The following is a 15,044-nucleotide window of genomic DNA, read 5'->3' on the forward strand; positions in this document are numbered from 1 at the left end:
ATAAAAAGATCCCTTGCTGTTAATGAAAAAGAAAGCTCATGAAGTGGCGACAGCGGGTTTCCTCTCTCAATATATGTATGGTCCTTAACCATATGTCCGACGCCATATAACAGAAAATAAAGTGTTGAGTGCATCGTTAAATAAAACATTTCCTTCCTTCCTTCAATTCCATAGCGCTATACCAAAAAATGTATCTGGCAGAAACACTGATTGGGGAAATTAACCAACGGCAAAAGATCGACTGGTAATTACTTAATTCTTAACCAGTTATTTAGTGGTGTATTTAGCACCTGTATGAAGAAGGGATCTTTTATATTCACTTTCCCACAGACAAGAAAACACAAACCACGGCCTTTAACTAGCTGTGGTGCACTGGTTGGAATGAGAAAAAAGCCAATCAATTGAATGGATCCACCGAGGAAATCCGACCCTGCGATGCAAGCAAATCAAGCGAGCACCCAACCGACTGAGATAAATTCCGCCTCCTAATCTGAACAATGCTTGCCTGTATACAAAATAATGGATTCCCAAGCCACCACATCTCTTCCAGGAAGATCTATCACGTGAAGAAGAATCTGCGAGATTATTTTAAAGTACGGTACTAGTAGGTCATCCGTGATTATGAGAAAATGAAAAATAAACCATTGAATAGTAAATATACATCAATACTTTAATAGTGTCAACAATATTTTCACAAGAAATAACTAACAAAATCGAATCCATTAAAACAACTATGTGGTTTCAGCTTTCTTCTCAACTGGGTGACTCCCATTTGAAATTAAATATCCTTTGTTTCCTTGTCCGTATTTAGCGTCATCCATGTAGATGTACTGCACCATGGACATATAGTTTCCGCACTGACACATTAACCCCTTCACCGATAAGTTTCATCTGATCCTTCATTTATAGGTTTCATCTGGTCCTTCACTCATAGGTTTTATATGGTCCAGAGGTCCATAAGTTGAAAAGGGTTAACTTTTTTTTTCTTTAAAAGAGTGTCCAATGCAGCTGCGTATTGTTTAAATATTTACACGATAGCACCATGACGCCATAGCAAGGGTCAACACATAAAAACACAAAATTATTTGGCACATAATTTTTAGTGTGAGACTGTTTTGGGTTTGGGTTTTTTTAATGTTTTGAAAACATTGAATGTGAGTGTCCCAGGTTAGGCATTGCTAGTTGATTTAAGTGTCCTGGAAGAGGCAAGAAACCGTATCCTGGTGCTGGGGGTGGGTACATCATCATGGGATGGGCACCAACTCCTGGTGGCATGAAGGAACGCGCCAGTCCGTGAACTTCCGGCAACGTCAGATCCGGTCGAATCCCGTGTCCCTGGAGGTAAGCCGGAAACGATCCGCGCATGGCGGCGGCAGGTGGAGGCGGATACGGAAGTCCAAAAGCGTGAAGCTGCGCGATGTCCACGCCCCCTGACGGGAAAGGAACCTGGCGGTCGTCTTTAAAGTTCGAGTGTTGTCGTTTCTCCTTCATTCGGCGGTTCTGGAACCACGTTTTAACCTTTAAAGAAAAAATAATTTATATAAATGAAAATCGAAATGTCAATAAATAACGATAAACGACAAACCCAACAATAGTAATATCCTTGTGCATTGTTTTCTTTCTAATTTAATGTAATTCCTTTTTCGGGAGTGGGTAATTATAGCTACTGCTTTCTAGAAATATTGTTGGTTTTAATCATGTTATTATAATTATAGCATTGTCGAGTCGGCTTCGTTGCATTAAGCAGTGATTGTTTGTCAATACTGGATTATTATTATTATTACGTAGTCCAGTGGTAAAGTACTCGTCGATCCCCGTCGGAGGCCCATTGATGATTGAGCTATTTCTCGTTCCAGCCAGTGCACCACGACTGGTATATCAAAGACCGTGGTATATGATATCCTGCATGTAGGATGGTGCATTAAAAAAAAATCCCTTGCTACTAATGGACAAATGTGGCGGGTTTCTTCTCTAACAAAACCAACTTGTATTCAACATGTAGCATGTATTTACCTGCTGGTCAGTAAGTCCTAGACTGGACGCCAGGTCGCTGCGCTCGCTGGCCGCCAGATATTTCTGGTCGAGGAATCGTCGTTCGAGCGCGTGGATCTGGGAGTTGGTGAACGCCGTCCTCGCCTTCTTCTTCCTGCCAGTGTCGCGGTCCACGTGGTGCGCGTCGTCGTCTGTGAAAATAACAAAAATATACATCAGTAAATCGTAGTATAAAAACAGTTACGGCCGAATTTACGAAGCCGTGTTAGAAAAAATTTCTTATTTGGGAAATTCAGAATTTAGTAAAAGAAAAATTAAAAAGAAGAAATTATTAAAACTATTTTAAAATGCATTGCTTCCATTACTAAACGTTTGTGTTAAAGTTAACGGTAGGACATTCTTTTGGCACTGCCACTTATAAAGAACATTATAAATACTTATCATAAATAATTAGGGTTAGGGTTAGTAACAGTGCCAAAGGAAAGTCCTTCCAAGTTAACACAAATTTTATGCTAGACATCACCCAATTCAATGTATACCCCCTCTCCCCCCTCCCTTCTCCACCCCTTCTCTTTTTCTTTCTTTTCTACAGTAGGTTAGTTGTATATGTATCGGCTTGTAAAGTGTAGGGAGAGGTCTTAATATAGGCTAAGCCTTTTGACCAATCCCATAATTATGTTTTGCCAAATAAATATTGTTTAAACCGAACCTGTTTAGCTTAAACGCGTATGTTTAAGCATTGTGGACGTATACATATACATGTAGTGTTTAGCATTAACAACTTTTGTAAATTTGTCCCTCGACGTCTGTAATAATGAACTAATTAAAGTAACTCTAGCGGGATTTGAACAGCTATGCATAGTCGTATTATACGTATTAAAGGGGAATTCATGAGTTTGCTGCAATTTTTAATAAGATGTTATCGACTAAAAGACTTTTTAACGATTGTAATTATATATCAAATATATTTTTTCTGCATAAAATATTAGTGGCTGTATATTAAACGTGTTTCTGATCGTTCTAATATTTGTACCAGATTAAATATTTCATTTTATTTCCTCTTTTTTTTTTTTTTTTTTTTTTTTTTTTTTTTTTTTTTTTTTTTTTTTTTTGTACGTACGAAATTATTTGAAGACAAAATCCAGTTTGAGTTTCTTACAAATATTAAGTCGACCAGAAACACATTGACTATACAGCCTGACACTGATATTCTAAACAAGAAAATATATTTAATATGTAAGTTTTATCGTACAAATATTTTATTAGTCGGAAACATCTTACAACGCAGCAAACTCAGGAAAGTCCCTTTAATCTGAGGACAATCAAAATATACACACGAAAATTTAAATAAAGAGACGTCCCGAGATTACTGCTAGTTTTTGTAGCATGTTTATACCGCTAATAGATCCTTTTTATGACAAAACATTAAATATTAAAGACATTTGGAATATCAGTATTTGTAGAAACAAAGTGTTTGTTTTTGTCCTAATGTTTTTAGTAGCCCAAACCGAATTTTACATTGCAATGATTTCGTACGTACAAAAATTATATATCATGAAGAAAATGAACAATGACTTCTACAACTAGAACCATTAGCACACGACCTCAAACACATTGAAATTATGCAGATACTGGTATTATAAATAATTGCAAATTTTATAATGTAATTGTAATCGCCAAAAAGACTCTGTTAGTCGGAAACATCTTATAATGGCTGCCAACTCAGGACAGTCCCTTTAATTTAAAAATTATTAGAGATTAATCAATATTTGTAAACGTTCTGTTAAGACACTCAAAACCTCTTTCAAGTACATGAATAGTATTATTTACAGCAATAATAATTAAATATTTAACAGGATGATTGGCTTTCAGAAATAGAAGATGCATTTTTCCATCATAGTTTAAACATAAATATCAGACCGTTACCCCGCTATTGTTAGATTTAGGGTTAGGGTTAGTTTTGGGGTTAGGGTGAGGTTCCCTCTTTATACATCTATCAGTATAATGGGGGTAACAGGCGGGTATCTTTCCTAAAGTACTGTCTAAACAAATTACAGTTAAAGTGGTGTTAAGCTGTCATAAAAGGTAATGTGAAAAAAGTGGTCTTTTTAGACAGGTGTTTGCTTAATACAAGTAGCCGCTAGAGCATGTTTGGATGAGTATGTTCATTATTTTGATGAGTTTGCTATATTAGATATTTGAGAGAATAAAAATGTGGTCTTTTAACACTGTAGTTTAAGCTACAACAAGTTTGATTGTACATTTATATTATTTTGAACAAAAATATTGGTAAATACATGCATATTTGAAAGGAATGTTATACGTTTCTTACCTGAAGTGGGCGTGAGACTTCTTTCCGTGATACTCGAGTATCCAGAGGAGGTGGACGAGAAGCTTTTCGGTGTGCTGGTGCGGACGTCCTGCGACTCGTCTGCTTCCGATCGGTTTCTGTTGCGACTTTGTGAACTTTCATCATCTTTGCGCACTGGCGAGACACTCTGTTCAAACTCGGGTCGCAGACGACCAAGATCACACTCAATACCAGACACAGGCTTTTCAAACTCGGGTCGCAGACGACCAAGATCACACTCAATACCAGACACAGGCTTGTAGTTCTCTGGGAAGGAGAACTGGAACTGCATCATGTTGAGGCAGTACGGCAGAGTCCGTTCCGGGGATGATGGAACCTCATCGCGATCTGTCATCTCGTAAATGTTTTTCTCCTCGTCCTTGGAATCGTTGACGCTGCTTTTCGATAAATTCTCTATGGAAAAAGAGTTCTTCTTTTCAAGGGGCCGATCCATGATCATCATAACTAGTGTTCAGTAGGTAATATGTCGATGTCAGGTAAATATCCACGATTACACGTCCTGGTTAATAATATCGGCTGTCACAGTTCTTCCCTTGAAACGTTTCACTCGTCGTCTGCTGCACGGAGCATGTGGTGTGTAGTTTTATTACCTTTCTATCAAAAGTACTCCAAATATGACAACATTGCCTAACAGGTAACCCGTGAAGAATGAACCATATCTTGTTAAAAGACTGCCTAATTAGAATTAACGAAAGCATTGTTTACGACAAAGCGCACGGTCGGATCAGCGTAAAGAGGTACACAAAGAAAGCTGGCGGGTTACGTGCTATGTGTGATCCAAGCTCAATTAGGAACCAATTTACGGATTTTATCCATGTTTTCACAGCGTTCTCGCGTTCTGCTCCAATTCAATGGATAGATTTGCTTTCCTAATTCCTTCATTAAGACGATACGTTTTCCTTTTGTTTACTGTTTACATTTTTGTCAAAGGAAGGGATAACTTCAGTACAATCGGGTGTAATGGTTACATTTTTATTTACTTTTCCCCAAGCCTGCACTCCACAGTTTAAAGTGGTATGCAACAGGGCGATTCATTCGCTCCATGCTGTTAAATCCCGATTGCGTCCATTGTGCCAGATCCAGCTTTAGCTTTATCTTTTTGTCTTTTAACCAATCTATAATTTTCAAGGACGTGTCAAAATGCTGACATTAGTATTCCGGGGATTTTGCGCAGAAGTGTGCCTTTTAATAAGCTTAAAATGACAGGCTGAAACGCAATTCCTGAATGACCTTCGCTCAACAGGTACAAATTACGCTGAGAAATTACAACAATATTGTCTTTTCCTCAGCGCCTGCTGGGGAGGCCTACTCAAAGCTCTGTTCTTTCACTCTGGTAGAACTGTAATTGGCATTACTAGAACACAGTATGCTTTAACTAGTGTTTTAATGCTAAAACAAACTGATACAACCACTTAATGTAGAGTTTGTGTAGTGTTTAACTGCCATGAAAGTAAAATAAAAAGGACATAACAAGACTACCGTTACAGTTTAGCTTTTGTAAAAACTTTGAAAAGAAAGCGAACGCTGTCTCTTTGTTCTGTTTGTGTTGGGTTGGTATAGACATATGCCAATGAGCACAATCAGAACAAATAAAATAAACTAATTTCTCACAGGATAGGTATCACTGAAACAAGACATATACCAAATAAACTGATTTCATTTTGATTTTCTTTTTCTTTTGCTTTCCTTTACGTTTTTGGCCGAACGTACATAACTGATATATTTACCATTAACATTTCCATATTGCCCACTCGCCTACAAAATTAATATATAATATATTTTTTAATTTTAGTTTGAAGAAGCCTCCTGTTTTCTTTTTTTATTATTTACACCCCACCCACTTCTTGTTTCAGGTATAACAGGGGCGGCATGGCCGTACCACTTTTTGTTTTGTTTTTAGGGTTTTATTTGTTCTATCAGTGAACATGTCCTTCTCAGGTGAATTTGAAAGGAGAGTGGCAACCTCGAGCCGTACCACTATGTTTTAAACTATGCCGCCCTTGTATAATGTCTTGCCTAAGTTAGACGCTAAATGCACAGTAAGTGTGCTTGAACATTTATTTGATATAAGTATGTTAATTTTCAACAAGTTACGAAATAGTTAGTGTTTTGTAGCTACACATAAACGTGCTTGCTTGCACACATACATACATACATACATACATACATACATATATATATATATATATATATATATATATATATATATATATATACATACATCAGTACATACATCAATACATACTACTGTAAGCCAATTTTAACATGAGGCTAAATACATTTTAATTATTAGATATTGTTTTATGTTTTAATTATTTTGGTTTAAGAATTATTTCTTACAATGTTAAAGATTAAAATTATTTCTTACAATTAAAGTACTGATTGTCTGTATTCTTGAAAATAGCCGATATTGTTATCATGTATTGTAATTAGGAGAAGACATAGTAAGTTGGATAACTAGTGCCCTTTCTTTATATATATATACACACACACAAATTTGCAATAAAATTTGTTTCAATCAAACTGACATAAAAAGGTGAATGTAGGGCAATTGCTCACCGGACAATACCTCACCGGACAGTACCTCACCGGACAATTGCTCACTGGACAATTGCTCACCAATAAAGTGAGAAATAGGACAATTGCTCACCTTTAGGTTTTTTTTATTAATAAAATTTTATTTATTATTTTATTAATAAAAAATAACAGAATTTTTAGAAGGCATTGGAGTTAGGTAATCGTGGTCACCTTTGATATTTTTTTCTTTTGTTAATAAAAAAGAACATAAAAAAGAATTTCTAAAGGCACAACTTCAAAGTTGTGTTAATTACACAATTCACTTAATTAAAGTTTTTTTAGTTACTTTTTAGCCTTTAATCATTACTCTATTGAACTGATGTGCTGAACTTGTTTAAAATATAGCTGATTTAGAATTAATTTTTGTTATTTTATTTAAAGGTGTTTAATAAACTGAGGTTACCATACCCACTGATAATATCAGAGATTCCCACTCCCACCCAACCATTTACACACACTTCAACCTAAAATTAAATTTTATTGATAAAAAAAATCAGCAATTGTGGTGAGCAATTGTCCTATTTCTCACTTTATTGGTGAGCAATTGTCCAGTGAGCAATTGTTCGGTGAGGTATTGTCCGGTGAGCAATTGTCCGTATTCCTAAAAAGGTAACACATTATTAACCAAATATAACATCATAATGGTAGTAGATCTTTATAATGATAATTCTCTATACAGCCCTGCTAGTATTACAAGTAAATGCTGAAGTCATTATGATAATTGTACATCGATATATTGATAATTTACTATCAGTATAATAACTACCAAGTTTACAAGTTTATTTCTTGCCTTAAGTTTTACAACTCATCAGCATACATAATAAATGCAAGTATATATACAATATGTACAGTGTACATATTGTATACATTGTACACTATAATGATGGGGACTGATTTTTACATAAATGTCAAAAACACAATACAAATATAACTATACAGTACAAAACTAGATTAAATAAAATTATTTCTTAAATTGTTTGCCCGCATTAAATATTTCCCAAGGTTATTGAGCTCTTTAATGTTTTCAGTAGTTAGTAGTTGAATTAGCTTAAAAAGCACTAGGTCGTCTGTAATAATACGCTTTAATACATTTTTGTCTCAGATCATTATATCGGTGACATTTCAGTATAAAATGGAATTCATCTTTCATTTCATTGGAATTACAAACTGTACAGTCTTTGTGGGTTTTTTTTTTTTTCTTCAACATTTCCATGTCAACCAAATTCTATGTTTAACTTACTAGCACAATGTCATATTCTAATCTTTGCTAATTTTTAAAAATAAATTATTGATATAGGTTTTTTCCAACAGGTTTGTAACTTAAATTCGTTTAATATATATTGATAAAGACTTCTTTTTGCTGTTTTAATTTTTATTCTGCTATAGCATTCCTTCATATAATGCATCCCGTAATCCTTTTATTATGGTAAAATATCATAATCTAACTTTTCTAAATTTCCATATATAACTTAAAATCAATCCTGCCGAGTTCCTGTCTGATATTCGTTAACCAGCTGTCTTCATATTGCTGCATTTCTACATAAAGAGCCTGTAAAATACACTTATTTGTGTTATATAACTTAATCCAAAATTTAAAAATTCTTAATTTCCTTCACTATTTGCATCGGAAAGCGCCCTAGTTCACTATATATAAAATCGTTACAGGTGCCTTTACGTTCTCCTAGTATTTTTTTTCTTTTTTTTACAGAACTGTACATGCAATGTCTCTATATCCTTAGTTTTATGAAATCCCCATATTTTACAAACATAATTTAAAACACTATTTACATATATATCGAATATAGATAACATTGTTTCAATATTGAAAAATGTTTAATGCAAATACCTAATACTGCAAACAGTGCTTTTTGACCTTGTTCTGAAATAATTTTCTGTGTGCAGTTAAAATTACCATTATAGAAAAACAATAAACCAAGATAATTAAACTCATTAACAACTTCTAATTGATTTCCGTTGTAAAACGATACTTCATTATTTCGTATTTTCCTTCCGTAAAAATAACAATCTTTGTTTTATCCGTATTAACAGTTAAATCCCATTTTAAGGTATAATTTGATAATGAAGTGAGTACTGTTTGTAGCGCCTCTGGAGAGTCTGCTAAAAGTACCATATCATCGGCATACATTAATACAAATATATTTAGCATCAGTATTTCAGTATATGGACAGTTATCACATAATAATTATTTCGCAGTCATTTACATACATAGAAAAAAGTATTGGTGATAAAACTTCACCTTGGAGCAATCCTGTTCCTAAATATGAAAAAAATCAGTGAGTATGTTATATTTCATACATCATTTTACACTGGCATACAATGAGCGTATAATCGCACGCACTTCCCCCTCCACACCCTGTTTAATTAATGTATACCATAGGTTTTGCCTATTTATATAATGAAACGTTTTCCTGTAATCTACAAACAGCAGTACAGTACTACCGGCACTGAGCTCCTCTAGTACTATTACGCGTAAATTTTGAAAAGTAATTTTTTTATGCAAGAAGTGCATTTTAAAAATGTTTTTTGCTCAGATTAAAAGAAAAGAAGCATAGCGTGTTTCCAGGATTTTACATTATTATTAAAAAAAGAAATAAATAAAGAACAAGGTAATAGTTTGTTCATTACTGGTTAAAAGTGGTTAAATGCTACTGTTCAATAGTTTTATAGTTCAAAACTCGTGAAGTGTATTTGAATATGGGGGTCGCTGTCTACACGATTAACCATGGGATGGAACTTGAGGGGGGTATGCTCCACAGATAAATTGAAAATTTCAGATGTAACAGCAATTTTCAGCCTTCCGAGCACAATTAGAGGAAAACGTTTGGTGGACATGGTCTAAATCTCCCGTTCCGCGACTCTTGTTGTTATGTATTTTGTTATCTTCACATGTTTACATTTGCAAAATAAATATTTTTCATCCGCCACTTGTAAATGGTAGGATGGCTTCTGTAACTCGGTGGCAGAGCGCTCGCCTGAGGTGCTATTCATCCATCTCAAAAAGTACCCTGCGACAGGTACATAAAATGTCGTGGTATGTACTGTCGTGTCTGGGGAAAATGCATATAAACTATAATGTATATGGAAATATATGGTTTCCGTCCTCCATTCACCTGTCTCGTCTCCCCGTCTGTCTGTCTGTCTGTCTGTCTGTCTGTCTGTCTGTCTGTCTCTCTCTCTCTCTCTCTCTCTCTCTCTCTCCTCTCTCTCTCTCTCTCTCTCTCTCTCTCTCTCAGCCTTTCTGTTTCACCCTCTTGTTCAGTCTTTTCCTCTTTCTCTCTAGTTTAATATTTTCTCTTTCTTACCCTTTTATTCAATATTGTTATATAGCTGTCTTTATATATCTCTCTCTTTCTTTGTCTGTCTGTCTGTCTGTGTCTCTCTCTCTCTCTCTCTCTCTCTCTCTCTCTCTCTCTCTCTCTCTCTGTCTCTCTCTCTCTCTCTCTCTCTCTCTCTCTCTCTCTCTCTCTCTCTCTCTCTCTCTCTCTCTCTCTCTCTCTCTCTCTCTCTCTCTCTCTCTCTCTCTCTCTCTCTCAATAGCCATATGTAAATAGCCGTGGTTTGAAAAGTGCCGAGGTGTTGTTAACCAAGTGTTCTTTTCTTTCTTTCCTTTCTTGAACTGTAGGCAGCTGGACGGATGGACAAAACAATGCCGGAAACGTACTGGCAGAACTATTTCCGCTCGTACGCAAACATTCGCACGTTTGTGACACAGCTTCCGTTAATAACCGTCATTTATTAATTGTTAAACATATCTAATTACGTAAGAGGACTGTTATTTCTATTTTATTGACATTAAAGTGCTGATAATTTTGTCAGCCTTAATATGATTGGAGCCAGTTAGGATTTTTTTCTCTCTCTCTTACTTGAATACTAAGTGGTGGTTCTAATATTTCTTACAAAATGTCATAAGTCTACTTTTACTACTTATCCTCATAACTCCCACATAAAATTAGTACTTAAGATTTAATCGAAACAAGTTGCATTTATTTTAAAACTTGTAAGTGGACTCTTGTCGCCTTACCCCTCTAAGAGTGAGAGAGAGAGAGAGAGAGAGAGAGAGAGAGAGAGAGAGAGAGAGAGAGAGAGAGAGAGAGAGAGAGAGACAGACAGAGAGAGAGAGACAGAGAGAGAGACAGACAGAGAGAGAGACAGAGAGAGACAGACAGAGAGAGAGAGACACACAGAGAGAGAGACAGAGAGAGAGAGAGAGAGAGAGAGAGAGAGAGAGAGAGAGAGAGAGAGAGAGAGAGAGAGAGAGAGAGAGACAGACAGACAGACAGACAGACAGACAGGCAGACAGACAGGCAGGCAGACAGATACTGACAGAGACAGACAGGCAGGCAGACAGACAGACAGACATATACAGACAGAGACAGACAGACAGATAGGGGAGTGAGCTGATACAAAGGACACGTCATACTTTACTATTGTATAATGTTATTGGTGTTATAAATACGTCATATAATGTTTTTGTTCTTTTTTGTTCTTTTTTTTTAATAATAATACGGTATTATTTTAATGTTTTAATTTGATCATGTAAACTTGATGATTACTCCCTTGAAAGTGAATGTTTTGGGGGTTGTTTTTTTCAACAATGAAGAGTAGCAGAATAACATAACAATATAACCTTTTTCACAAATACATAATGAAACCACACTGTCGATAGAGTAGTGAAAACAAAATCACCATTTCACACACACACAAAAATTCCTCTGATTTTTCATGTATATGTGCGTGTGTATCAATATATGTGCATGAAGGTGCATTTGTATGTGTTTTAACGTTTGTGTATGTCTCTGGGCGTATGTGTGTGTGTGTGTGTGTGTGTGTGTGTGTGTGTGTGTGTGTGTGTGTGTGTGTATGTATGTGTGGGTTTTTATTTTATTTTAGGTGTAAAATTAGTTTTTGAATGTTACGAAACTTGAATATTAAACAAAGTGTATTAAAGGAATGTATACTAGTAAACGTTTTGTTTTGATTTGAACCGTTTTCAGCACAACTATTGTAATACTTTACTTGTGTAAATAGATTCAGATACATGCATCTGATTGTCCTTGATATACGTGGTTCACACTTTTTTATATATATATTTCTTGTTTCCCTTGAATTATATTTAAATTTGCACATAATACATGGACAAAAAAAACAAAAAAAAACAAAAACAAAAATTATGATTAAAAAAGAGAGAAAAAACTATATTTTCTTTTTACTTCTTATATCATTTGGAAATAAATGTGCGAAACGGCATTCTCTCGCCTTTATTAAAACAACAAAACTTTCTAATTACAACTGTTATCAATTAACAACACATTTACATTTATACCATTATGTATAGCACAATAGATCAAAGCAAGTAATCGGGGAATATTTCGATTCCAATAGTAATGAACAGTTTTTGTTTTTGTTATTTTCCCCCCAGTTTAACACTTCCACGAATGTGTAAGATATGTTTTTATCGGGTTCTATTCTTGACTTTTTCTCCTGGGACGTCTGATTGGAATCGCTGACGTAGCAAATTGAAATTTAGGTCTCTCAAGCCCAGCGTGTTTACGTCAACACGGCAGCACGGCCCGCTGCGGCGCTGCAAGGGTTAACGTCCAAGCCATTGTTGCGGTAATGACCTCGGCGGCGGATAAACCTCTTAAGAAGACTTAGCCCATCGTCCTAATGGAAGGTTTTGTTTTACACAAGGAGTGCATATTGGTTTGTTTACTAAGAATAAGGATTATAATTGGTGGTTAAAAGCGCAATAGTTTTGTAGCGCTTAGTGGTGTTTTCCTCCCCTCGAGGACTCGTCCAGTCGTAAACAATTGTACCGAGAAAAGTGCACACCTACCTTGTACTACAATAGTACAGAAATATCGAATGTACAGTAAAAATGATATGTCATGTTGTCTTGATGATTAATCAATTATCAATATTAAGGAATTATAAATACTACTGGCTCAAACCTCAGGCACGGTGGAGCAGGATGGGGGGGTGGGGGGGGGGGTGTGCTAGGGGGGCTAGCCCCTCCAGTAATGCTGAATCATAAATATTATTGGTAGTAAATCTTACGGCAGAGATGAATTTTACTTGTAGAATGCAGGAAATTGCATTTTAAGATATCTAGCTTTCAAAATTTTACTGGGGACCATGTTCCCCGAACCCCTATAGAAACTGCGTTGCGCCCTCTATGTCAATCACCCACCCCCCACCCCCCCACCCTCCCCACCCCACCCCAATGTCCTGAACCTAAGTGTCTAAACTCATCTGGTTCTCATTTGTTCATTTGTCCATTATAGAAATGAGCTATGATATTGGTAAAACAAATTTTTTTTTAATGTGTATGTGTGTGCGTGTGTGTGTGCGTGTGTGCGAACGTTCTCATTGTATTTTATCACTCATCCTCTATATACATACACACCACTTGTCAGTGGATTTCATGTATGTGTGTGTCTATGGACAAGAATTCTTACATAAATACTGCTATGCTATATGCTATGGTGTCCCATACTTACTGCGTCCCTCCGGACTACTCGAAGCCCACATAAGTAACTGGCAATCTTCTTCTCGTATCTTTCCACCCCAACCACTTCCTTTAATACGACCTCCGGACGGCCTGAATCAAATTGTATATATACTACCCAGGAAAAACCTAGTTCGTTAAACTATCTTTTTCTCTTATTTGATATCGATTTTACTCAAATCAATAAATTATTAACTCAACACGTGCAATTTAATACTCGTCATGTACAATATTTCATTCTTAACAGACGACGTTATTCCTACCACGGTAAGTTAGAAAATACATATTATTAATTATAATATGTATTGAACGGTCAACATCTTATACAATAATGTTTGTTTTGGGGTTGAGTTTTTTTTAACATCAACAATTCAGTATACTCATAATAGTATTAATACATAATGAACGAAACAGCTGTGTTAAACAACACTGTATGGTTACTCGGTTAGTGCGGGAGTGGACTGTGGACTATTTTTGGTATGGCGTTTTGCTTATTTTTCATAAGGAGTTCTGACATTTTTGCTGTTTAGAAAGAAAAAAATGTTTTATTTAATGACGCACTCAACACATTTTATTCACGGTTATATGGCGTCAAGACATATGGTTAAGGACCACACAGATATTGAGAGAGGAAACCCGCTGTCGCCACTTCATGGGCTATTCCTTTCGATTAGCAGCAAGGGATCTATTATATGCACCATCCCACAAACAGGATAGTACATACCACAGCCTTTGTTACACCAGCTGTGGAGCACTGGCTGGAACATGAAATAGCCCAATGGGTCGATCCTAGATCGACCGCGCATCAAGCGAATGCTTTACCACTAGGCTACGTTCCGCCCCTTCGGACCAAAAATAGTCCAAAGTCCACTCCCGAAGTAACCCCCCTGGTTCTGAAACAAAACCTCAAATTCGAGCAAAATGTATACAGATATTCGGGCAAAATGTGCTAACCTGATACCTTTTTACCAAGTATTTTCATCACTCTACCCTCAAAATCTTTTTTGATCCATGTACAAATGCGCAGTGATTCATTTGCAATCCTATAATAGTTTGGTAGTAGGCCTAATGCTAATATGAATAAATGTTGTTATGCAGATTCGGGCATTTTCGTTTAATTCGGGCAAAAGCCAGCCCGCACCGTCCCCCACCCCACCCCTACAAAAAATAGGAGCCCGTACGCCTTTGTCTATGTATATCGTTTTCGGGTTTAGTGTTAAATTTGGTCATATTATGTAGTGACCGAGAATGACCAGTAACGTGTTCTGAAAGGCGGACGCTCGCGAACAGTTTGATTGATACCATCGTGTTCTATCACATTACATTCATAAATTTATATTCAGCGCAAAGATGAAACTTCACAATAAATATATATAGGTAAAGAATGATGCAATTGCGAGGGGATTTTCAGCATTTCCGATGCCTTGATTATTTATTGATATTCTACCATGTTCTTTGTATTATAATATTCACATATAAAGAAATAAAGATTGATTGTATTGACGTTGTCGAAAAAAGGCGTATGTCCCCTACTCCACCCCCACCCCCAAGACGGCTATAAACTTCATTTAATTT

The 15,044-nt window shown here is 36.0% G+C and overlaps 1 protein-coding gene across 1 annotated transcript; it reads right to left on the minus strand.

Moving 5' to 3' along the window:
* Positions 1 to 1,131: 1,131 nt before the first annotated feature.
* LOC121383684 (homeobox protein vent1-like) lies at positions 1,132 to 4,865 on the minus strand. Its single transcript, XM_041513777.1, has 3 exons — positions 4,325 to 4,865; positions 2,014 to 2,183; positions 1,132 to 1,518 (listed from the first exon to the last, which is right to left on the minus strand). The coding sequence occupies exons 1-3, from the start codon at positions 4,803 to 4,805 to the stop codon at positions 1,132 to 1,134; spliced, it is 1,038 nt and encodes a 345-aa protein (XP_041369711.1). The 5' UTR covers positions 4,806 to 4,865.
* Positions 4,866 to 15,044: the final 10,179 nt, after the last annotated feature.

Source organism: Gigantopelta aegis, chromosome 10, assembly GCF_016097555.1.
Source record: "Gigantopelta aegis isolate Gae_Host chromosome 10, Gae_host_genome, whole genome shotgun sequence".
In the NCBI taxonomy this organism is placed as follows: domain Eukaryota; kingdom Metazoa; phylum Mollusca; class Gastropoda; order Neomphalida; family Peltospiridae; genus Gigantopelta; species Gigantopelta aegis.

Coding starts and splice junctions, on each gene's coding strand:
- LOC121383684 (XM_041513777.1), bottom strand. CDS start 4,805: ATGATGATCATGGATCGGCCCCTTGAAAAGAAGAACTCTTTTTCCATA. Junction 2,184..4,324: donor AAGTCTCACGCCCACTTCAG/GTAAGAAACGTA, acceptor TTATTTTCACAG/ACGACGACGCGCACCACGTG. Junction 1,519..2,013: donor TAGGACTTACTGACCAGCAG/GTAAATACATGC, acceptor TTTTCTTTAAAG/GTTAAAACGTGGTTCCAGAA.